Source organism: Danio rerio, chromosome 24 (assembly GCF_052040795.2).
Source record: "Danio rerio strain M-AB ecotype USA chromosome 24, GRCz13ab, whole genome shotgun sequence".
Taxonomy (NCBI): domain Eukaryota; kingdom Metazoa; phylum Chordata; class Actinopteri; order Cypriniformes; family Danionidae; genus Danio; species Danio rerio.
Window position 1 is genome coordinate 22,350,232 of NC_141044.1, and position 25,176 is coordinate 22,375,407.

Consider the following 25,176-nt stretch of genomic DNA (forward strand, 5'->3'; position numbering starts at 1 on the left):
TTGTTATATCGATATAAAGATAATCATTATAAACACTTTAAATGAGTACTTCTCTCCTCCTCAATCCCCGGGTTTAAATGCAGACACAGTGAAGTAGTGCAGCAGGTGTCTTGCCCTATCTATTTTAACCATTATCCCAGGTGGTAAAATGTATGATGTTAAACATAGCAGCACAGATATAGGTGATGTGTTTGAATGGTAACAAACTCAACTGATAATAGACAAAGTCCACCATTCTCTAATTCTTATACAGCTCTCCAGAGAAAAAAATGCTTGCTACACACAAACAGCTTTGCTTTATCAGGCGTGACAGCATCATGGGGAAAATGAGGCAGCTAACACTGTGGATCATGAAAACAAAGACATAAGACCCCTTATGAATGGTTTAATACTGCGCGCCATGCATGGCTAATGTCTCACAGCTTGGCAGGTCTGTCTTCAGAAGTCTGTGCTGTCATAAATAATTAAGATGCAGGGTCTTCTCATAGAATAAGAAAACTTAGCTATGAATAGTATTGAGAAACCGACACATTATCTCTGGACTGGCAGACTGGCGCTACGTCACTCATTTTGATTCCACCCTAAAAATTATTGTAGACCCAGAAGTTGAAATTAGATGACGAATTATTCTGTTTTCCCTACAATTAAAGCTAACATGGGCTAACATTGTCTTAATTGATGCTCAACAAATCACACACATAAATCTGTTAAAGTTATGGCTTTTAGCTTTTATGAAAAAAAAAAAAGTAAACATGTGAGAATGGTTTCTATAAATTCAAATTCATACCATTTCAGTTGTTTGAAAAGGTGTGGAAAGCCCACCCCTAAACCCTGCCATCATTGAGAGATGAGAAATTCATGATAAAAATGGACCAATGAGATAATATAAATTAACATAGCCCCTAAATTAAAAGGTGTTTCTGTACCATAATGCTATGAGATTGTATTGGTTGTGATCATATAAATGGCTGCTTATTTAACACATATTGAATCTTTTACCAGGATTTTCATAAACACGATTTTAATACTGTGCAAACTGAAAATGTATTGCTGCATTAAACATGTCCCTGGTGGTTCATTCTGCTGTGGCAACCCCAGATTAATAAAAGGACTAAGGGACTGTTAATAAAGGGACTCTTCTCATGCACACATTTTAATGTCAAAATGTCAATTAACAGTACATGGCATTTGCATTCTTGTTCTGTACTGTGAATATTTAAAGTGAAATGCTAAGAACCATATCAGAATACCTAGAAAACAAAATAAACAAGAAAAATAATCATTTCATATATTACTGTATGAATAATTAAACTGTCTTTGTGTAAATAATTCGCAATTTACATTTTTTTTAAAAATGCTAACAAGCGCTTACCCATACTTCAGATAACTTTTCTAAACTCTTAACACGGACTCACAACTACAAAACACAATTGGCCAAATAAATAATTTTATCTAATTTTCAAAAATGCATTTAGCTAAATAATAACTATTAATTTCAAAACAGAACACATCTTTCTCTGCAACCAAAACAACACTTGATTTCACTTAACAAGGTACATGCAGTCTAATCAAAATACACCAGGTTTCAAAATACTGGCAATTGTTGGCATTCTAAAAAAGCACAAAATTACTGTTTCTAATCTCTGCGATGATCAGGGTTAAGCCACATGTTTTCATCAACATTACTCGTTAAAGTCCTCCTTTTACTGTATAGGTGTAAGTGTAACAGAATCCCTGCCACTGAGTCAGACTGGAATCAGTTGTGGTTGGCACAATTCACCCAACATAAGTGAGCTGTGTGTCAATCATTCAGTTACTGTTTATTATCATCTGAGATATATTTTTGATATTGATAATGATTTTGAACTGATATCATTGCAGAAGCAGAGGTTTTTATGCTGCATCTAAGGTTTGGAATATTGTTTTGTTATTGTTGGTTGTTTTTTTAGATGTTTTGCTACAGATTTCAGAACTCTGGTGTTCTAACCCTAACTCTATACACACAATACACAACCATAGCCAAAATTGCACATTTTTGCTAAACTCTTTTTTTTTTTTAAATGCTTGGATACAATACACAAAAGTCAAAGATACTTTGTTTACTGAACTTAAATCGCATTTTTAATATAATACAATTAAACATCAAATTGATCCCATTTTAAAATGCAACTTACAGATTACATTTGAAATAGCTTGAGTATTCATTTAATTACCATGATGCAAATATCATCTGATACAAGCACAAAAACTGTTGCATTACTCTTAATGCGTGGAAACTGATGTACAATATGTACAGATCCATTGTGGTAAAGAAGGTGTTTTTGATTTACCGGTCAACATTCCTCTCTCACCTATAGTCATGAGCTGTAGGTCATGACCGAAAGGACAAGATCTCGGATACAAGCGGCCGAAATTAGTTTCTTTTGAAGGGTAGCCGGTAGTCTTGACCTGGCCCCGGAAAAGAGGCAGAAAATGAATGAATGATGGAATGGTATAGTTTGTCTGTTACGAAAATGTAACCTGTGAAAATGTGTTCACTAACTGCATAATTGGTGAAAAAGACATGAAATGTGCGAACAGTATGGCCACAAAACTGGTTGGAAAAATGCTTGGTAGCGACTGAAAAAAAACCTGTAATATGAGCATTTAAAATGTAATATAATATAATTGCAACTACTGTACATATGTATATGTATGTATGTGCATGTAAGAGTGCATTTTTGGCCTTGTATTTGCATTTAAGAGTAGAAAAACCTTGCTTTTCTTTTCTCAGACTGCTTTACATCACATATCATATTCAGAAAGAGCAGATTCCTGTGAGTACTATATCATGTTATGTAGACTGCTGAAAGGGGCAGGCTGTTAAAAATTAGTTTTTGGTTGTGAAATTTAATCTATCCATTGTCTCTTGAGGGCCCCTGTCACTGCTGTGTGGGAGCATATTATAAGTGAATGTGTGTGTGTGTGGTAAAGGCCTCATTGTGTTTTTGTTCTTCTGGATCAGGTCCATTACCCGCGGTGACAGAAACCCTGACAGCAACAGAAGACCTGCAGACGGCCTCTCAGGTGACAGGGCTGGTAGGTGATCCTCACCCAGCAAAACTCTTCATTATATCACTTTCCCCAAGTCATGAATGTCTGCATCATCATCTCCATTGTAAACGCTGTCAGAGGGACAGTTAAAACCACTTATATCATCCTCAGTATAGAGAACCAGCCCCAGCGTGACTTGACTATTTGTCTACATGCCTGTCAAGCTAGAGGGGATGCTTCTCTTGCCAAATAATGAACATGAGCTTATCGTGTGAAAAAGGTACATTGTGTCTGATTAAGGAGCTATTAAAAAGGCACAGGTTTAGGATGAACACAGTCTTGGCTGTTTACCTGGTGATATAGCATGCAAGACTTGAATCATTTTTTCAGAGTATTGTGTTGATGGAAAAGTGTTCGTTTACATTCGAGAGTGAGGTCAATGAGGACACCTGTGTTGTAGAAATCCCCCATTCTATCAAATCTGTCAGCAACAGCCACCAGAGAGCAGAACAGACGTCCAAACTGGAACACAATAACTGGAGAGTGGAGCTGTTCATTTTCTTGTGTTTAAAAACAGCATCTATCTATCTATCTATCTATCTATCTATCTATCTATCTATCTATCTATCTATCTATCTATCTATCTATCTATCTATCTATCTGTCTGTCTGTCTGTCTGTCTGTCTGTCTGTCTGTCTGTCTGTCTGTCTGTCTGTCTGTCTGTCTGTCTGTCTGTCTGTCTGTCTGTCTGTCTGTCTGTCTGTCTGTCTGTCTGTCTGTCTGTCTGTCTGTCTGTCTGTCTGTCTGTATGCAAGATGCATAAAGGCCAGTGGGAAGAGTGAAAAAGTTTCTGTCTCCTTTTTTTATTCCTTAAAGTCTCTGGGTAAATGCGGGACACCTGGCACCCATCACAATACCGACGCCAACAGAGAAATACTGTAGACTGTAACGTTAATAGACTGCAGGGAGATATCTCTGTAGACGGATGGCATTTCATGTCGCGTTCAGCCTTATAATCTTAAAATGTAAGCAAAATCAGTGTCTTGTCATCACCTTAGACATTACGCTATAGAGAATCATTCAAACACTAGCTCTAAAGTGATGTTGGTAAATTAGTAACGGCTTCTGCTTTTCTGACGTCAGCTGCAGATGTGAATGAGTGGTAGAAGAAAGTAGTTCCTGATACAAAAGGGTTATAGGCTCTCCGTGTTTGATTTTCTTTTTTATTTACAAATTGTGCCGCCAAACTGTTGTAAAAACGCAATATCACACTTTTGAATGGCTGTATATCTGCTATCTGCTACTCGTGTGATATTGCTTAAATATATATATATATATATATATATATATATATATATATATATATATATATATATATATATATATATATATATATATATATATATATAAAATATCGACAGTCGCACAACCCTTATGTTTTCAACCAACAACTGTGCTCTCATCGTGCAGGAACATAGCCATACAAAAACAATTAAAAAACACTTAAACTTGTGAACAACAGTGATCATCTTGCATTCTGAGCCTGAGAATCTCATGGAAATTTAACTGCATGCATGTTTCTATCAGAAACCCCGAACTCCCTATAACCCATCATGAAGTGGTTATTTTTCTATCAGCAGAAGAACAGAGAGTGTAGCTAATTACAGAGAAAAAGTGTTGGAAAAATCCTCCTTAGGAATGGCTGGTGGAGTGCTGTGTGTGGAGCTTATGGGCTGAGCGCTCCAGACAGAGTGGCAACAGCAGGCGCGTGAGGCTTCTTCTCCGTCACCCAGTGGGGACACCCAAGGAGCTGTGCCTGCCCTGAGAAACCACACCATGTAGTAAACAATGAGCCAATTTCAAACAGCTTTTTGAGCCCTTGAAGGGCATTTCAAGAACATTTGAATCTCTTTATGAAGCGATATTCTAGAAGTCAGCTAACAGAGGGAACGTTCGAGGTTACAGAAGTAACCCTTCGTTCCCCGAGGAGGGGAACGGAAGTGCCATGAATGGGAGGATTCGGATCAGAAGCCGCTTATCTGGAGAGTATTGAACGGGCCAATGAATGAAATTAATTGGCAGCGTAAGCTTGCGCAGGTGTGCGACATCTGCAATTATCTCAGCATATAAGCACACCTGAAGCCAGCAGACGCCATCCTTTTAAGCTGAAGAGACTTTCAAACAGCTAAGGGACAGTCATTATGGCGACGGAATATGGCACTTCCGTTCCCCTCCTCGGGGAACGAAGGGTTACTTCTGTAACCTCGAACGTTCCCCTTCGGTTGGGGAACTTCAGTGCCATGAATGGGAGAATATGGAAAGCGCCATAATGACTGCACCTTACCAACACCCCCGATGAGGAGATAGTCAAGCAAGCGTGACGCACCCACATCATGGGGGGCGCGGTCCTCCAACGTGTCCCTGGCCCTAATTTATCCTACTTCAACAGAAGTTTTACGGATTTAGATATATTTTTTGGGAAGTCGTGAGCATCTAGATAATTCTAGGAATACGACAGTACGTTGGGAAGCGTGCAATCCCGATAGGGAGGACGCTGCGGAGGCCATCCGTTACCCAAGGGGGGGATAGATGGCAGAATTTACCTATGGACTAGCCCTAAAAAGGGGGAGTACGCATAGCAAAGAGTGGTTAGCGGAGAGGGAAGACACGGGTCCGCCCAGGGGGGGGACTTAACCGTGGCGGAATAAGCATATGGGATCGCCTAGTGGGGATCACGCATAGCAGGCACCTATACCCAAAACGCGGGCTGACCAGCGGGCAGACCTACAACGTAGTGGGCCAGCAAGTGACTCCTCCGCTGAGTCAGTGCTGGGGGCCACGGAGGAATCTGCAGGGCTCACCTGACGGGGAACTTTACTGACAGATAAAAAAGGCGCATGTACCTCCGTGTTAGGGAGAATGGCGCAGCAAGCGTGTTTCAACACCCTACCGAGTTGTCTCCTCAATCACCAAAGGGTTACCTAATACCCTTGAGGAAACCGGCTCCACTCGCAGATTGTAAAACCTTGCAAATGTGTTGGGTGTCGCCCAGCCCGCAGCTCTACAGATGTCTGTTAGAGAGGCGCCGCGTGCACGCGCCCAAGAGGATGCAACGCTCCGAGTGGAGTGTGCACGTACTCCCGGGGGACACGGCTGACCTCGACTCGAATAAGCGAGTGAAATGGCATCCACAATCCAGTGGGATAATCTTTGTTTCGATACGGCACTTCCCTGCTGCCGACCGCCATAACAGACAAAGAGCTGCTCAGATGATCTAAAATTCTGAGTACGGTCCACATAAATGCGCAGAGCGCGAACTGGACAAAGTAAAGAAAGGGCTGGGTCTGCCTCCTCCGGGGGCAGCGCTCGCAGGTTCACTACCTGAACTCTAAAGGGGGTGGTAGGAACCTTGGGCACATAACCGGGGCGGGGTCTCAGGATAACGTGAGAGTAATCCGGCCCGAATTCCAGGCACGAGTCACTGACCGAAAATGCCTCCAGGTCCCCGACCCTCTTGATGGAGGCCAACGCAACCAGCAGAGCTGTCTTCAGGGACAGAAATCTTAGAGATACTGATTCGAGTGGCTCAAAGGGATCGGATCGCAGACTCGTGAGAACGAGGGCGAGATCCCAAGAGGGCATGAGAGGGGGGCGAGATGGATTAATTCGCCTAGCACCCCTAAGGAACTGGATGACCAGGTTATGCTTTCCCACGGTGCCGCCAGCTACCGCGCTATGATAAGCGGAGATGGCGGCCACGTAAACCTTGAGAGTGGAGGGCGACAGCCTGCTGTCCAACTTCTCTTGAAGGAAAGAGAGCACAACACTAATCTGGCAATTTCGGGGGTCTTCTCTGCGAGAGACGCACCATTCAGTGAATAGACTTCACTTCAGGGCGTAGGCGCGCCTCGTGGAGGGGGCTCTAGCCTGAGTGATGGTATTAACCACCGCAGTCGGTAGGTTACCTAAGTCTTCCTCGCGTCTAGGGACCACACGTGGAGGTTCCAAAGATCGGGGCGAGGGTGCCAGATGGTGCCCTGTCCCTGAGAGAGTAGGTCCTCTCTCAAAGGGATCCGCCAGGGGAGGGCCGTCGCGAGGAGTGAGAGCTCTGATATCCAGGTCCGGTTGGGCCAAAGGGGCGCAACTAGCAGAACCTGTTCCTCGTCCTCCCTGACCTTGCACAGAAACTGCGCGAGCAGGCTCACTGGGGGAAACGCATACTTGCGCATGCCCCGAGGCCAGCTGTGGGCCAGTGCATCCGTGCCGAGAGAGCCCTCGGTCAGGGAAAAAAACAACTGGCAGTGAGCGTTCTCGGGGGAAGCAAACAGATCGATCTGGGCCTCCCCGAATCGCGCCCATATCAGCTGAACAGACTCGGGGTGGAGTCTCCATTCTCCAGGGCGTAACAGCTGTCGTGAGAGCGCATCGGCTGCACGATTGAGCGTGCCTGGGACGTGAATGGCGCGCAGCGATTTCAGCCGTGGGTGACTCCAGAGGAGCAGACGGCGGGCGAGCTGAGACATGCGGCGAGAGCGCATACCCCCCATGCGGTTGATATACGCCGCCGCCGCCGTACTGTCCGTCCTGACCAGCACGTGTTGCCGCTCCAGCACCGGTAAAAAGCGGTGGAGAGCGAGGAACACTGCCAACAGCTCTAGGCGATTGATATGCCAATGCAGCTGGGCACCCTTCCAGAGGCCCGCAGCCGCATGCCCGCGACACACGGCCCCCCAACCCGTGTTGGAAGCGTCTGTTGAAACAACAACATGGCTGGACGCCTGTCCTAGAGGCACACCGGCCTGTAGGAACGAGGGGTCGTTCCAAGGGCTGAGGGCGCGGCGACACAGCGCAGTAACCGAGACCCGGTGTGTGCCCGCGTGCCATGCGCGTCTGGGGACCCGATCGTGAAGCCAGTGCTGAAGTGGTCTCATATGGAGCAACCCGAGCGGCGTGACGGCGGCTGCGGATGCCATATGCCCCAGGAGCCTCTGAAAGAACTTCAGTGGGACCACTAGTTTGCTGTCGAGCTCCCTCAGACAGTTCAGCAACAGGCGAGCGCGTTCCTCGGAGAGGTGCGCTACCATGGTGATCGAGTCCAGCTCCATCCCGAGAAAAGAAATCCTCTGCACGGGGGCGAGTTTGCTCTTTTCTCGGTTGACCTGAAGCCCCAGTAGGCGGAGATGCCGAAGCACCTCGTCCCTGTGCATAATCAATTGCTCCCGCGAGTGGGCTAAAATCAGCCAGTCGTCGAGATAATTGAGTATGCGAATGCCCGCGAGCCGAAGGGGCGCTAGGGCACCCTCCGCGAGTTTGGTGAAGACCCGCGGAGACAGAGAGAGCCCGAAGGGGAGGACCTTGTACTGCCACGCTCGACCCTCGAACGCAAACCGCAGAAATTGGCGGTGGCGTGGAAGAATGGAGACATGGAAATACGCGTCCTTCAGGTCTATGGCTGCAAACCAATCCCGAGGACGAACGCATTGGAGAATGCGCCTCTGCGTGAGCATTCTGAACGGCAGCTTGTGCAGACAGCGGTTCAAAACGCGCAGATCTAGGATTGGCCGTGACCCACCGCTCTTTTTGGGTACGATGAAGTATGGGCTGTAAAACCCACTCTCCATCTCGGCTGGAGGAACCGGCTCGATTGCACCCTTCGCCAGGAGGGCAGCAATCTCCTCTCGCAAGACAGGGGCGGACAGGGGGTTGACCCTGGAGAAATACACGCCCGTAAACTTGGGGGGCCGTTTCGCGAACTGAATCGCGTAACCGAGTCTGATTGTGCGTATGAGCCACCGCGAGGGGCTGGCCCGCGCTAACCAGGCAGGCAGAGCCCTCGCTAATGGAGTCATCGCTACAATCGCTGACGTACCAGCGGTGGGGCAGCGCGGAGTGGGTGTGCTGATCCGGGAAGCACGAGGGTCCCGCGGAAAAGCTGGAGGAGAGCGATTCGCTCTGGCTCCGCACCCTGACTCCGGAGAGGGGGCTGGAGGGCTGAGGGAAGGGAGACCGTCCCCCCAGCGCTCGTGAGCCACTGGCGAAGCACGTAGAGTCTGCGAGCCGGAAGGCAGCGCGTCCCGGACTGGCAGAACTCGTGCAGTCACATCCGGGGAAGGGAAAAAGTGCTCTTTTACTGATGTTTTGGTGGCACTGAAAAGTACCGTTGTTATCGGGGCCCCGCCCTCCAGCGGGGAAAGAGCAAGTTTCCTCTTCTCCGGATGGCCTGTCTCAGGGACGCTTCGCGGTCCGTTTACCGGACTTAACGGCGCCCTGGGCAGGAGGGGCTGCCTGCTTTCGAGGTGAACGCCGCGCCCGCTTGGCCGGAGGCGCAGGCGGGGGCGGGGCAGCACTCGTTGGCGGGCGCCCTCGGCGAGGAACAGCGGAGGTGGATGGCTCGGCGGGCGGAGCGGGCTTACGGCCACGCCGATAGATGACATTGCCCATCGCATCCGACTGCTCTTTCACCGCCTTGAATTCCTGGGTGAATTCACCGACGGTGTCGCCGAACAGGCCAGCCTGGGATATGGGCGAGTCAAGAAAGCGAACTTTGTCAACGTCGCGCATATCGGCCAGGTTTAGCCAGAGGTGGCGTTCCTGAACCACAAGTGTGGACATCGTCCTCCCCAGCGCACACGCGGCGGACTTAGTAGTCCGAAGAGCATAGTCGGTCGCGGTGCGCAGCTCATGTAATAAGCTTGGGTTGGACCCGCCCTCGTGCAGCTCGGCCAGCGCCTGCGCTTGGTAGCGCTGGTAGGTGGCCATCGCGTGCAAAGCAGAAGCAGCCTGGCCCGCAGCCTTATAAGCTCTGGCTCCGAGGGAGGCAGACAACCTACAGGCTTTGGACGGGAGGCGGGGCAAACCCCGCCACGTAGAGGCGCCGCGCGGACAAAGATTGACCGCGATAGCGCGCTCCACTGACGGGATCGCCTCATACCCCCTGGCAGCTCCGCCGTCAAGGGCGGTGAGGGCGGAGGCACTCGCAGCACGGGCAGAGAAAGGTGCCCTCCAGGACTGCGTGAGCCTACTGTGCACTTCCGGGAAGAAGGGGACGAGAGGCTTCGAAGGCTTCGCCTTCTGGTCCTCTACGTAGCACCCATCTAGTCGGTCCGGCCGCGGAGCTGGGGGATAAACCATCTCCAACCCCACGGCCGAAGCAGCCCGGGAAAGCACGGCTAACATGTCCGCTTCAGGATCCGATTTGACAGCGCTCACCTGCCCGGAGGGGGCGAGCGGGTCCGGATCTTCGTCGGACAGTGAAAGCCCACCCTCCGATGCCGCGGAGGACATCTGATCTCCGGTGTCAGCGAGTGTGAGAGCTACCATCTGGTTAGACGGATCACTCTCACCACCCGAAGCTTGGATGGAGCGCCGTGAGGAGCGAGAGGTCCGCGAGCCCGTGGGCGGCGGATTAGCTCCCGCTGAAACCCTCAGATCTGCCCGAGCGCCCGCTGCTTTTTTAGAACAGGAGGCAACTGGGGTGGCTCGCTCTCTTGTGAAAGTTAGCCGCGATCTTAGCTGTGCAACGGTCATGGCATCGCAATGACGACATGAACCGCCCGCGAGCACCGCATTAACATGCTGGACCCCCAAACATGCAATGCAGTGATCGTGTCCATCATCCGGAGACAGGAAACCCCCGCATCCAGAAACGCACAGTCGGAGCGCCATCCTGAAAAGGACGTGCTGCACGACTGTGTTGCTCTTTTAGGAAAGTTGCAACTATACGCACCGCTCTGGAGGACCGGACCCAAAGAACCGCAGGCAAGGGAGTAACCCAGCTCGACCGTCTGCCACCGCGAAGACCCACTCTGGACCGGGAGACACACTCGTTCGCTCTGAAGTGCTGATCAGCAAGAGGAACCCTCATCGACTCACTCAGAAAGGATCTGAAGCGAAAAGGATGGCGTCTGCTGGCTTCAGGTGTGCTTATATGCTGAGATAATTGCAGATGTCGCACACCTGCGCAAGCTTACGCTGCCAATTAATTTCATTCATTGGCCCGTTCAATACTCTCCAGATAAGCGGCTTCTGATCCGAATCCTCCCATTCATGGCACTGAAGTTCCCCAACCGAAGGGGAACATTTAATCAACTTGACACTAGAACCACTGGAGGTTATTGCACTGAAAAAAAAAGTGTTTAGTTGACTTTACTTTCAAAAATGAGTAAACCTGTTGCTTTTAAAGTGGTCTGTTCACTTTAAAAAAATCGATAAAATTTGTTGCCAAGGTTATCAAGTTAATGAACTACATGTAGTGTTGGGGGTAACGCGTTTTTATGTGGTCATCACTACATGTGTTACGTAATAATATTATTTTTCCAAAGTAATGAGTAAAGTAACGCATTTCTTTTAAAAATAAGTAATTTATTTAAGTTACTTAAAAAAAAAATGTAATGCATATTCCTTGTTACCTTGCTAAATTGGCTTTAAAAAACATATTGCCGAATAACAATTACCCTAGGTTGAATCACACACTCAATAAAAGTGTGTGCTGTGAGAGAACAGACAGTCGACTCACACTCATCATCAACATCAGGCCTGTTTTTTGAACAGCAGATGAGTCAGTGTACTGTTCTAGTGACTGAATATCAAAGGATATGTGTTTATTTTGAGTCAGAGGGGGTATGTGGTATGTTAGTACTTACTGAAGATTCAAACCGTTTCATGACAAGTTCAATTTTATGAACTGGTTCGACCGGTTCACTTAGAAGATGTTTAAAAAAAAAATTATTCATTTGTGAATCGTCCATCATTACTACAGACAGTCAGAAAGGCAGGCCAAAGTCTTACTGTACATTTTCGCAATAGATACTTGTTAATTTAAACTCATCGAAGAAAAGAAGTAGATTGTTGTTATGTGAAGATTATGTGTAAGTAAAACTCTTGACAAATGCAAGAAACATAACATCGAAAAAAACAAAACTGGATGCAAAGCACTACACGCACTCCACCTCCAGCTAAACAACAAATGATTGACATCAGTTCACATTCTCCAGGTAAAACAATTAATTCAGCTAAATTAAAAAATGTGTTTTGCTTTTATAGTTCAGGAGATGCAGCCACTGTCTTACATTACTGTAGAAGTGTCTACGTTTTATAACATAGTAAGATTTTTTTTTTCTTTTTTGGGAAATGATTTACACATTTGTTAAGGCCACGTGAAGAAAATTATTTAATGTATAAAGCTCAAAGATTTTTTTTTGATTAGGTGATGTTTACTATACTTTTCATTTTGTTAATAAACATTTTAAAGGATTAGCATTTGTTTTTTTAACAAAATAAAGTATTTCTTGTTAGTACTCTTAGGCTTTATTGCAATCTTTCTCAATGAACAGTGAATTTACTTAAAAACCCAAAACATTTAAAAGTAGCAAACACATTACATGCTGTCATTAATCCGTATATTCATCATGCATAGTGTCATGATCTCCAGCAATCTATCCTGTGCAGATCGCTGGCAAACACATAGCATTACATAGAACTTCAAATCTGCCATTAAATGGACTACAAGATCCAATCATTTATCACTCACACACCTGGCCTAGATCCCCATGATTACAGACAGACACAGCTGAAGCTACTCATAAACTGATTGCTAGGACTATTTATACAGCACACACACACACTTCAATGCTGAGTCCTGCTTGTGAACAATGCGACGCGTTTTCCCTGCCTTGCCTTCTGTGTTAGAGCCTTGCTTTGTTTTGTTTGTTTACGTTACTTGCTTGCTGCCTTTTGACCATCTGCCTGTTTTATCGACCACAACTCTGGGTTTCCTGTATACATCTGTTTGCCCCTGTGTTGGCCGCCGCTTGCCTGACCATCTCTGTATAATAAACCCTGCGTTTGGATCCTTACTCCCTGTTGTCAGCGTGCACTTCACATTACATATAGCTCTGGGTTTAGAAAGCTCTTAAAATATAATTGTATCCTACTGGAAAAAGAAGGTGTAGGTTATATAGGTGGTTGTTGAATGCAGAGCTTCTTAATAAAAAAAAAGGTGAAAAAACACCTGTTCTGAAAGACATTAAACCTCAGCCAGGTAGGGACAAGTAACTCAAAAGTAATATAACGCATTACTTTCCATAAAAAGTAAATAAGTAACTCACTTAGTTACTTTTTTGAAGGAGTAACTCAATATTGTAATGCACTACTTTCAAGTACTGTGTGAATTGCTTCAACAAGGGCCTAAACACTGCTTCTTCTGTGTAAAAAGTGAGTGTGAGACACTGATGTCTAATGTCATCTAATGTCAGGGAGTGATTTTTCAAATTCACTCTGCGTTTTTTTCATATACTGTACCGTACATACACAAAAACCCTGGGTTAATTCTAATTTGTATATTTGCAATGTGACTATTTGGTCAACTATGTTGCCAGTTATTTTAAAAAAATTACCATGTAAGTCTTTATCTTTTTAAATCTCAAGGATTGCACATTGGCAATAATAATAATAATAATAATAATAATACAAAAATACAAACAATGGCTTAACTTCCACTGGGGTCTACCTTTGGATTACTTGTAATTTACTTTTGGCCAAGCGTATTTAGTTCTATTTTGATATTTTATTTTGACAAATTTTGGTAACACTTTAATCCAGGTCACAATTTTATTAACTACTTGCTTATTACTTGACTATTATTAAGATATTGACTGTACATTAGTGGTTGTTAAGTATATTCTTATTCTGTATTCTTAATCCTAATCCAACTTTTACGCTGCTAAATAAATAAACAGCTAATTAGTAGTTTATTAAGCTAGTAGTGTTAGTTAAAGGGTCATGACACCCCACTTTCAGTTCAGGTCTACCTCAGAATTTTTTCAGAAGATGCATCATAATGGGCGTGGAGCTCCGCGAGCAAAGTGCAGGGTTGGGCGTGGCCAGCAGGGGAGAAGGAGGGGAGCGAACAACTGTTGTTGTCAGTTAGCTTACAAATTGAGACACAAACCGTGAGGAGACGCATGATTTTATAGTTTACAAAGTTAAAATGCAAAGAAATAAACAGTGATTTAATGCCCTGCTACATTTGTTATTCGTAATTTTATAAACAGATACCCACAATTTATGTCATTATAAAGATAATCGTTATCATATAAACACTATAAATTAGGACTTTTCCCTCAATCTCCGGGTCTGAATGCAGACTCAGTGCAGCAGGTCTCCTGCACAGCCTTTTTCAACCATTAGTCCTGCTGGTTATCTAGAGGATTTAGGTGAATACAGCAGTATGGCGATGTGTCTAAATGTGAACGAACTACTGATAAGACAACGTCACCATTCTCTAATCATCGTAGGGTAAACATGCAACAAGCCTGGATCATGGAAACTAACACATACGACCCTTCATGAACAGCTAAATACTATGTGCCGTGGGTCCGTGTCTCACAGCTTGCTTGGCACGTGCTCTCATGAATAATTAAGCAGCAGGCTCTTCTCATAGGATAAGAAAACTCTGCTTAGAATAATGAGAAACCTACGCGTCATCTTTGCACTTGCAGTTTTGCGCTACGTTGCCAGATTTTGATCCGCCTCAAAAATCATTTTAAACCTGGAAGCTGAAATTAGCTGACAAAAGCTCAAAATTATCCAGTTTTCCCCACAATTAAAGTTAACAGGTGCTACATTGTCTTAACTGATGCTCAACCCACACAAATCTGTTAAAATCTCCAAAAAAAGTTTCAATCAAAATGTCAGTTTACATTACATTTAAATGGCCGTTTCATGCTGTGAATATTCAGTGCTAAACTAAGTCACAGAGCAAAATTCTTAATGCAGCAAAATTAAAAGTCCCTTCTGAAAGTCAGTTATCATTTAAAGCCCTACACCCTTTAAAGAATTCACTTGTAGTCACTCTGGCATATGGAGCAGGGCATAAGGCTATTTACTTGCATTTGGAATTCTCACAATGCCATACGGACACCATATAGGGCCTCACACACACTTAGGTCTGCTTTCTCATTCACTCAGAAACACACTCTTTACTTTGGCATGCGTGTTTAAGACCTGTCTCTCTTTCTGAAAGGGGGGGAAAATAAAGAGAGAGACAGAGAAAGTGTGAAAGGAGGCCCGTCGTCTATAGATTAAACTGTGCCAGCGAGCGAAGAGCGAGACGGCTAATGTTTCCCACATGGAGCGGCGAGTGTGAAAGGATCAGATCACCTACTGCTGCTTTTTAAAGCTTAATGTGGTTGTTTTCTGGTTAATTGCTTATTTTGGGCTCTATTTGAAAGGCAAATGCGATTTGTCTTTCTAATAGCTTATTACTTTAACTGGTCCTCGGGGGTTCTCTCGTCTTGCCGCCCAGAATGGCATGGAAAACCAAACGTAATACTTTTACGAGCTGAGTCACTTCTTGGGACAACAATAGTCATGGGCGCTGTATCTGTGCTGCTCTCCTTCTGGCTATAGCTATGCTTTTAGCCTCGTAAATAATGATCAGGATGGGCAGAGCTGCTTAGGCTTCTAGATTGCATAGAGCATATTGAGAGGCTGTGTTTAGTTGATAATATATCTACTTTATTGTTTATAATTAATTAAATGTATTATTTTGCCATCATTTTATTTAATTTTTAATACATTATTATTATTATATTATTTTCAATATATTTATTTTTTATAAGAAGCATGCATTCAGAAATTAAACAAATCAGCTAAATTAAATATGTCCAAATGCAACATTAAATAATAATATTAATAATAATAATAATAATAATAATAATAATAATAATAATAATAATAATAATAATAATAATAATAATAACAACTAGAAAAGTAAAGTTTGTTGCCTGGAGAAAGCCTAGTCTGAAAGTTTGAAGTTTAAAGAATTGAAGTTGCAAGTATGTTTATAGTATGAATTAGCATGCTGCTAGTAAGATTAGTATGTTAGTATGTTGTACGTTTCTTGCATGAATTGTTATATTCTTGGTATGAATTGATATGTTGTTAGTATGTCTAATGTAAAGTCAATGGCAGTTTTTTTTACCATGGAAGTCTATGGGACAATTGCTAGGGTGCTGTAGGTGGTTGCTCGGGTGTGGCTATTAAGTTGAAAAGTCATCAGTAATTGGCAGATGAAATAATCATCTCTGTTTTCATTAAACATGAATCAGATGATTTAATTTATTATTTAATGTATTCATTTAAACATTTCATCAGCTTGTGCTGAATGTTTATACTGTATTTTGATACAATATACAATACTAATTATGTCAGTGCAACATAATGTCTGTAATATCAGTATAGTATTTGTTTATGTAAGGCTGGAAAATCAAGATATGCATTTTTTTGCCTCTAGGGGCTTCAGTTTTGTTGAGACAGCCTCCCTCCTTGGCAGATCAGAAAAAAATCAGCTTTAGTCTTTTCTATTAAGATTGGCCTGCTCTGTAATATAAACCATGGCACATTTATGACTCTCTCTCATGTGGTTTCCGGTCTTGATTGTCTTAGTACGAGGGTGATATAAAAAAAAACTGCCTGGAAAAGAGTTTGCTTTGACTGCGTGAGCTAAAACAGTAATGCTTGGACACGGCTGTGCATTGGCCCTTCTGATCTCTCTGATTAGGCCTGTTCAATTTAACATAGAAAAATACAGTTATTCTTGACACAGATGATGTCTGTTTTATTACACATTTTTGCATGAAGAAAAATCCTTTTGTTCCATATTTCTAATTCTGGATATGTTGCTTTAGTTCTCTAAAGTGCTGCAGGAAATTTTATTAATGCTAGATTATATCACAAATAAACAGATTTGACCACCTATATACAGCAGGGGAAAGAAGTGTGAAAATAATTTATTTAGTACATCTCTAGGATTTTAAAACAAAGAAAGATGGTTTCAGCTCAAGTAAAGGTTAACTGTTCTGTGGGTAATATATTTTATACTGTATGCTATTCTACCTTCCGGATTTGCCAATATAGTCAGATTCTAATCAGATTTTGGGTTGGCAAGTCAGATTGGGTATAAAACATACATCTCTTCAATAGTACAATCTAATAGAATTTTTTAAGATAGCTAATGGATATTTTCTGAAAACATTCATTAATTTTCCTTCAGCTTAGCCCCTTTATCAGGGATTGCCACAGAGTAATGTAAAGCCAACTATTCCGGTGTATGTTTTACACACCAGATGCTCTTCCAGCTGCAAGCCAGTACTGGGAAACACCCATACACTCACATTCTCACACACATATACTCATACACTACGGCCAATTTAGTTAATCCAATTCACCTATAGCGCATGTGTTTGGACTGTGGGGGAAATCAGAGCACCCGGAGGAAACCCACGCCAACTCGGGGAAAACATGCAAATTTCACATAGAAACACCAACTGGTCCAGTCAGGACTCGAACTAAAGACCTTACTGCTGTGAGGCAACAGTGCTAACCACTGAGCCCCAAAATAATTGCCATTATGATTATTAATATAATGATATTAAGTGCCTATTGTATGCAACCCTTTGGATTTAATTTACTCAAATCCATATCTAACATTAAACTTTTAATAGAGCTCTCAGAGTGCCTACTTGAATTGGTACATCCAGAATACATTTACTGTGCACTTCTTTTTGTGAAAAACAAATAATAAAGCAATAAAAAATAAGAAAAACTTTAATGTGCAAATCTTCATTAGTAAACAAACAAAACTCAAGTACTCAGTTTCTAAGTGAATTATCTAGCTCTAAAATTGTCTAGAAGAAAATAGTTCCCTTGTTTATATATATATATATATATATATATATATATATATATATATATATATATATATATATATATATATATATATATATATATATATATATATGTGTGTGTGTGTGTGTGTGTGTGTGTGCAAATCAAAGATTTCCAAAATATTGGCCTATTTGTCTGTCTTTTCAAATATAAATATTACAACAGAAATACTTCAAAGGGACAGATTTTCTAAAAGCTAAATGTTTCTTTTGAAGTCTGATCTCATCTGTTTTATTAATGCTTAATTATTTGCTATCCAACAACAGAACTTGCTGTTTATTTATTTACACCTGACACTTTCTTATAAACCATCCATGTTTCTGGCAAAACATTGTGCAATTCCGTTTTGCATCTGAATGAGCTTTACTAACCACTTGCAGCATTCACTCTTCTACTCTTCAAATGCACCAGACACTTTCCTATTAACACTCCAAGTGTCTGGAACTACAGTACAGTGGTTCCTCGTTAATCACGGGAGTTACGTTCTAAAAATACGTAACCCCGGAAGGGATGTAGTGGAGGAGAAAAAATTGGCTGGGTGGAAAAAAAATAATGGGTGAAAGAAAAAAATGGGTGGGAGGAAAATATATAGGCTATTTCTAAGTTTTCGCGTTCTCTCGCAAAGTTTTGCGATCCCTCGCAAAGATCTTTTGCGTTCTCTTGCAAAACTGTTTCTCCACAAACACTTCCTGTTCACTGCACTCACGTAAACCCTCCCGTTTTTGCCGAAATTCTCCCGTATTTTACCATTCTACCCCACTTTCTATACATTACTGTGCGTCGATCGTCGACTTTCATATGCTACCTCTGAATCACTGAATGCATGTATAAGCGCTGACTGACAGACGCGCTCCATACAATAAACTGATCCCAGATCAGCGTCTGTACACGCCATTTACAGAGGAGTGGGTGTATGTTTAAACAGACAAATACACTAATAATATGAAACATCTCCGTCCTGCATGTTTTATTTTAAACAGCTTATTTTCTCTTAAATGAGCACAAACAGTTTCTAAAGTAATGGACTGCTTTCATTATAGATCTGTGCATTTTTACAATGACACCTCTGTTATCAAACAAAACAAAACATGAGATTCATTTGCTGCTCACTTGTTTGATAACAGAAGTGTCCTTTTAAATGGCGCGTACATACGCTGATCTGGGATCAGTTTATTGTATGGAGCGCGTCTGTCAGTCAGCGCTTATACATGCATTTACTGGTTCAGAGGTTGCAAAGTGAAAGGCGACGATCAGCGCACAGTAATGTAGAGAAAGTGGGGTAGAATGGTAAAATACGGGAGAATTTCGGCAAAAACGGTAGGGTTTACGTGAGTGCAGTGAACAGGAAGTGTTTGTGGAGAAACAGTTTTGTGAGAGAACGCAAAACATCTTTGCGAGGAACCGCAAAACTTTGCGAGAGAACGCAAAAACTTAGAAATATATATTTTCCTCCCACCCATTTTTTTCTTTCACCCATTATTATTTTTTTCACCCAGCCAATTTTTTTCTCCTCCACTACTTCCCTTCTGGGGTTCCGTATAAAAATAACCCGCTATCAGCAAAATCTGTGAAGTAGTCAGCTTAATTTTTTACAATTATTATAGATGTTTTAAGCCTGTAAAACCCCTCACACTTTATACACTTTAATCAAACAGGCATTAACATTTTCACACTTTTCTCTCTCGTTTAAACACTCTCAAAGTTCAAACTTTCATAGGAAAATAAATCCAGTATTATAGAATGAAACCAAAGATCAAAACCTGTTGTCAGGCGCAAACATTCATCGCTGTCAGCAAAAGGTTCTTAGAGCTGTTTAGCTTTTGTGTGGATAATATTGACATCCAGTGTAATGTTCTTTTCCCTGCAGTCACTGATCCACAAAACTAAAGCAGACTCCATCACTAAGGAGGTCGGACACCGTATGCGCTGCGCTCATGACAGTTGAAAGTAACACATACCGGACGCACACAGTCACATGTTATTTAAAATGAAATTTTTCAGATGGCGCTCTGTGGCGCGGCAGAAATATGAACAGTGTCCTGAGTCATAGCTAGGCACCACAGACAGTGCGGCGCATCCGGTGTGCGACCCCTTTTACATTGGTCTTGCTGCAGACAGTTACAACGCTTTTTGCTTTCTTGTTGGAACTCACACTGCTAGCAATCGAATATTTATGTTAATTTGGCAAGCTGAATGCATTCTGTATTGTACAGGACACATGGAGGAGATTGATTGACATTGGTCTACAGCCAATCAAAATGCAGAACACATAGCGCTGTAAAACACAAACAAAAAAAGCATTTCAAATTTCATTAAAAAAATAAAATAAAATAAAATAGCGAAACTGCAAGGTCGTGAATGGTGGCCCTCGCTTTAACGTGGTTCACCTTCCGCTGTATATTTCAAATCTTAGTGTGCTTTATGCAGGTGAGTGGGCTTGACAAACCACCTGTAGATGACACTCTTTTCCTCTCCTTATGCAGCGAATAATTCCTTATAAACACTCCATGTTTCTGGAAATACAGTATAGAGCGATTCTTACTGTGCTTTTCGCAGGTGAGTGATCTAGACACACCACCTGTAGGTGACACTCTTTTCCTCTCCATATGCACCGAACATTTCTTATAAACACCTCATGCTTCTTTGAAAACATTGTGCAATTCAGAGTGAACTTCACTACATTGAAAAACATAAAAAAATACAAACTAAACTAGACCTTTATATCATTTATATACTGCTGCTTGAAAGCGACACAGTGGCTAGTGGTTTATTACGGACCCTGATAAAGCGGGGAATAAGCGTAAGGAGACTGAGTGTAAGTGGATAAAAGCATCTGCTAAATGAATAAATGTAAATGGAAGAGTTTTCAATAATAAAAGCCCTGCCTGGTTTTACTATGAACATGGTAGTGAAATGGTAGTATTGGGAAAATGTGTCCTCAGTGATTTTTGCAGCTGGCATTGTTTTGCATACGTTTGTGTTAGTCAGGTGTTAGGTGTTTTGACACCTCTTTTCATATTATCATTACTAAACATAAGAATATTTATTTTTTTAGATACGTGAAGGCTTATGTGAAGAATGTCTAAATGAATGCATCAAAAATTAAGATTTGGTTCAGATTGTGTTCAGATTTTCTTCTTTCTTTTGAAATTTGATTTTTGAGAATTTGCAGATCTTATACATTGAAAAGCATCTATAGTATACTCTTCCTAAAGATATATATGTGTGACACAACTACCAGCGATCTAGGCTTGTAGACTACTGGGAATCATTTATCATCACTCAGAACTACAAATCTGCCTCCAAAAGAGCTACAAATCCTGCCATGCACCACACATTCGCACCTGTTCCTTTTTCAACTTGATTACACACACACACACACACACACACACACACACACACACACACACACACACACACACATACACACACACACACACACTGTGAGATTGACACATTTTTCCTTGTTTAGTGTTTAGTTTGCTTTGATTCGTTTGCTTTGATTCGTTATTCTTGTAATAAACTGCCCATGGATCCTCAAACCCGTTGCCCAGCATCCCATCACATGACAACGGGACAGCATAATTGATATTTTAAATTTTGTTTGTAGTGCCATAATGAAGTGAAAATGAGAATTCTATGTTTGTCATCTGTAAAATGTGGACAATAGAAGAAAATTGAGTTGTATTAGTGAATTGTTGAGTGAAACAGCAGTGGTGGTCCCAGTTTCTTCCGTTGTATGAAATGCCTGAGCTCTTATGGAGGCCTGTGACCCTGCAGCTCCCCCTCAATTCAAACACTGAATGTAATTCAGGCAATTTATAAGATATATGCCAGAAGAGCTGACAGACCCTCCCATATATATTCCACTGAGCCATCTGGTTCATGTTTTTCACTCGTTACAAATTCTCAAATGTTGTCCAGCTAACATAACAGAGCGATAACTTGAACAAATGATTCAGTGCACTTTCAGAACAAAGACATTTGTCAGACAAGATGCAGTGAAACACGTCCCACATCTCACTGAAGCAAATATATGATATTCATTGTCTAAACGGCTGTTATTCAGCATGATTCACTTGTTTGACTTTATAATAAACTAATTATTGAGAAGTGAAGTGGTTGAATGAAAACGTTTCAACAGGTTGCACTTCGGGTTAGTTGTTTTCTCCATGTATAATCCAGGTGCTCTATGTGTGTTGTGCTGTAGGGCCTTTCTCCTGTGGTTTAGGGGTTTAGAGTTTAATCAGATAATAAATTTGTTATTGTCCAGTTTATTTTGTTCCTTGGCACAGTGTCTATATGAACATGCATAATGTGGGTTTGGAGGCTGTCAGCTCTAGTAGATTTAAAGTTTTTTACAATCGTTTTACCACAAATTTCAGAACTCTGGTGTCAACTTTCAAAACTCTAGACACAAAATTCACAACCATTGCCAAAATTGCCAAACTCTTATTTCAAATGCTTAGATATAATACACACAAGTCAAAGATACTTTGCTCATTGAACTAAGATTACCTTTTCAATATATTAAAATTAAATATCAAATTGATCCCATTTCAAAATCCAACTCAAACATTACATTTTAAATAAATGCGTATTCATTTACTTCACATGATGTTATTATCAACTGATTCAAGCACTCAAAATGATAAATACCTGTTGTACAATCTTACATGTTCAGATGATGAAAGTTTCAGGATAGGTCAAATGACATCAGCAACATTATTTATAGATTTAATCTTTAATCATCCTCATTCTATATTTATAGTTTCTTTGTTCCATCCATGTACCAGTTTTACAGACAATATTTTCAAATTTGACATTACTGTACTGTATGTAAGAAAGCCCAATCACAGCAGACCAACGCCAGGCCTGGAGTCACATTCACAGAAGGTTTTTTTTCCAGGATTTTTGACTAATGAAAACACCACTGTGATGAAGAGGAGAACCTGTGACCAAATCCACAACACCAGACCGATAAAAATACAGATTCCAAAATAGAAATCTTATATATGTATATATATATATATATATATATATATATATATATATATATATATATGTGTGTGTGTGTGTGTGCGTGTGTGTGTGCGTGTGCGTGTGCATGTGGTGTGTGTGTGTGTGTGTGTGAGACATAATAGTTCATATAAATTCTACACAAAATATGTCATACATGTCAAAATATTGCCTTTTTTCAACTATTAGACTTACAAATATGTACATATGTGTTATGTAAATATATGATCTATTATGCTATATTTTTTACCCCTACAAATATATTACCTATAATTTGTATAGGTGAGCATATGGCTGTAAATGAACACATACATATGTAAGATATGGTTGGAAAAAATGTAAGCAGTGATTTTTGCACTATTTTGACAAATTATTGACTATTATGACATGTTACATACTGGAATCCAGTTGTAATTTGCATATGTTGCCATATATCCTGCCACATATCAGGTTTCTATATGGGGATGTGCAAAAAATGACAGTAAACCTGTATTCAGATGGAATAAATAAAACTAGTTCAGTGTGTCCACTGTCTGTACCGTTTCCTCTACACTTATGTAAAATCCATAATGAAACCTGTATCATATATTTTCAACCATAATATTTAATGATTGGGGTGAGGCAGTGGCGCAGTAGGTAGTGATGTTGCCTCACAGCAAGAAGGTCGCTGGTTCGAACCTTGGCTCAGTTGTTGTTTCTGTGTGGAGTTTGCATGTTCTCCCTGCCTTCGCGTGGGTTTCCTCCGGGTGCTCCGGTTTCCCCCACAGTCCAAAGACATACGGTAGAGGTGAATTAGGTAGGCTAAATTGTCCATAGTATATGAGTGTGTGTATGAATGTGTGTGTGGATGTTTCCCAAAGATGGGTTGCGGCTGAAAGTGCATCTGCTGCGTAAAAACTTGCTGGATAAGTTGGCGGTTCATTCCGCTGTGGCGACCCCAGATTACAGTTTTTCTCAGTCACTTTGGTGCATTTCTCACTACACTATTTACATTTGCACAACAGGTAATGCATTTCTCAAAACAATTAGTCATTTGTGCACATCCTAGTAGCAGTTTCTCATTCTTTGGATAAAAGCGTCTGCTAAATGACTAAATGTAAATGTAAATGTAAATTTTCAACAAATTGCGAATGCTTTTGGACATGCATCAATTGCTTTCATACAACTCTCTGCTGTTTAGAACATTATCATCTGCTTATGTCATGTTAGTCAAAATTAACTAAACTTGTAAATGCTGAATAGTCATTCTTTATAAAACAAATAATCCTCATTTCATTACTTGAGTCATTACATACAAAAAAGTTTAACTAGTTGTCAAAATCTGTCAAGCTAATTTTGTTTTTAACAAATTTAAATCTTTATTTTCCTGAAAATGTTTTTAAAATTGAAAAATTTGATGAATGATTTACAGACCTGTGTAAGTTTTAGGCTCAGTTCCAATATGTACTGCAATATTGTGTACAGTTGTGCACAGCTCTACCTAAAGGGAGTTTATGTTTGTTGTAAATAAGTGTGTATGTATTCTTTTGCACAATGCTGGGAATAAATTAGGATTGCAAAGAGCAAATGCAGTAAAAATGTGAAACATACATATTCAGTGTCTTGTACTTAGATACCTCACTAAATGCAGTGATGTCTAACTTTACTGTAGTTTTCAAATGGCTGTGCAAATAGTATAAAGGGCTGTCTTGAACATTTTCAGGAAGTGTCACCAAAATCAGACTTTTTTTGCATTGAAAAAATGTAGAAAGTAAACTGACTTAATGAAAACACGACAAAGCCATTTGACTATCTTGTTCATAAACAATGGTGTCAGGACTTTTTATCTTTATGACACTGACACTTTGATTGACATGAATACTTGCTTTTGAGGAATGAACTATCCATTTTGAGCATGTGACACGCTTTTGCAGGTTATCAGCTAGGTTTTGCAGTTTGTACTAATTGTTTTGAGAAAATCATTAAATGTTGTGCAAAAATGCACTAGTGTTGTGAGAAACGCACCAAAGCGACAGAGAAAAACTGTAATAAAGGGACTAAGCCAACAAGAAAATGAATGAATGAATGAATGAATATTTAATGATTGTTAAAGATTGTTTATTGAAACGATGTGCATCTTGTGTGCTGGTGATCTAAAGTTGTGTTCCTGTAGTATTTGTATGATAAAGGATTATGTGAACCAATGATCCTGCAAATGCAAGACTTCTTTAAGGAAATGAACGCAGCATGCAGAGTTTTAAACACTGTTAAAAGTAGTGACTGTTAAGAGTTTTGTGTCTAGAGTTTTGAAAATTGACGTCAGGGTACTGAAATTTGTGGCAAAAAAAATTTGAAAAAAAAACTGTAATAAACCTTTGTTTCCGATAAAATTGCACTTTGACGTAATACAAGAGTTGT

At 41.4% G+C, this 25,176-nt stretch overlaps 2 protein-coding genes across 4 annotated transcripts in view; both read left to right on the forward strand.

Annotated features, from left to right (window-relative positions):
- The window catches only part of zgc:162928, a 194,759-nt gene that overhangs the window by 126,231 nt on the left and 43,352 nt on the right, over window positions 1-25,176 (forward strand). For all 3 annotated transcript variants that reach the window (NM_001430954.1, XM_087308715.1, XM_087308716.1), the window contains 1 exon segment: window positions 3,005-3,078. In NM_001430954.1, coding sequence (NP_001417883.1) covers window positions 3,005-3,078 — 74 coding nt within the window.
- Window positions 1-25,176, forward strand: part of LOC147838022 (uncharacterized) — a 168,167-nt gene that overhangs the window by 66,807 nt on the left and 76,184 nt on the right. The gene's annotated exons all lie outside the window — the stretch shown is intronic.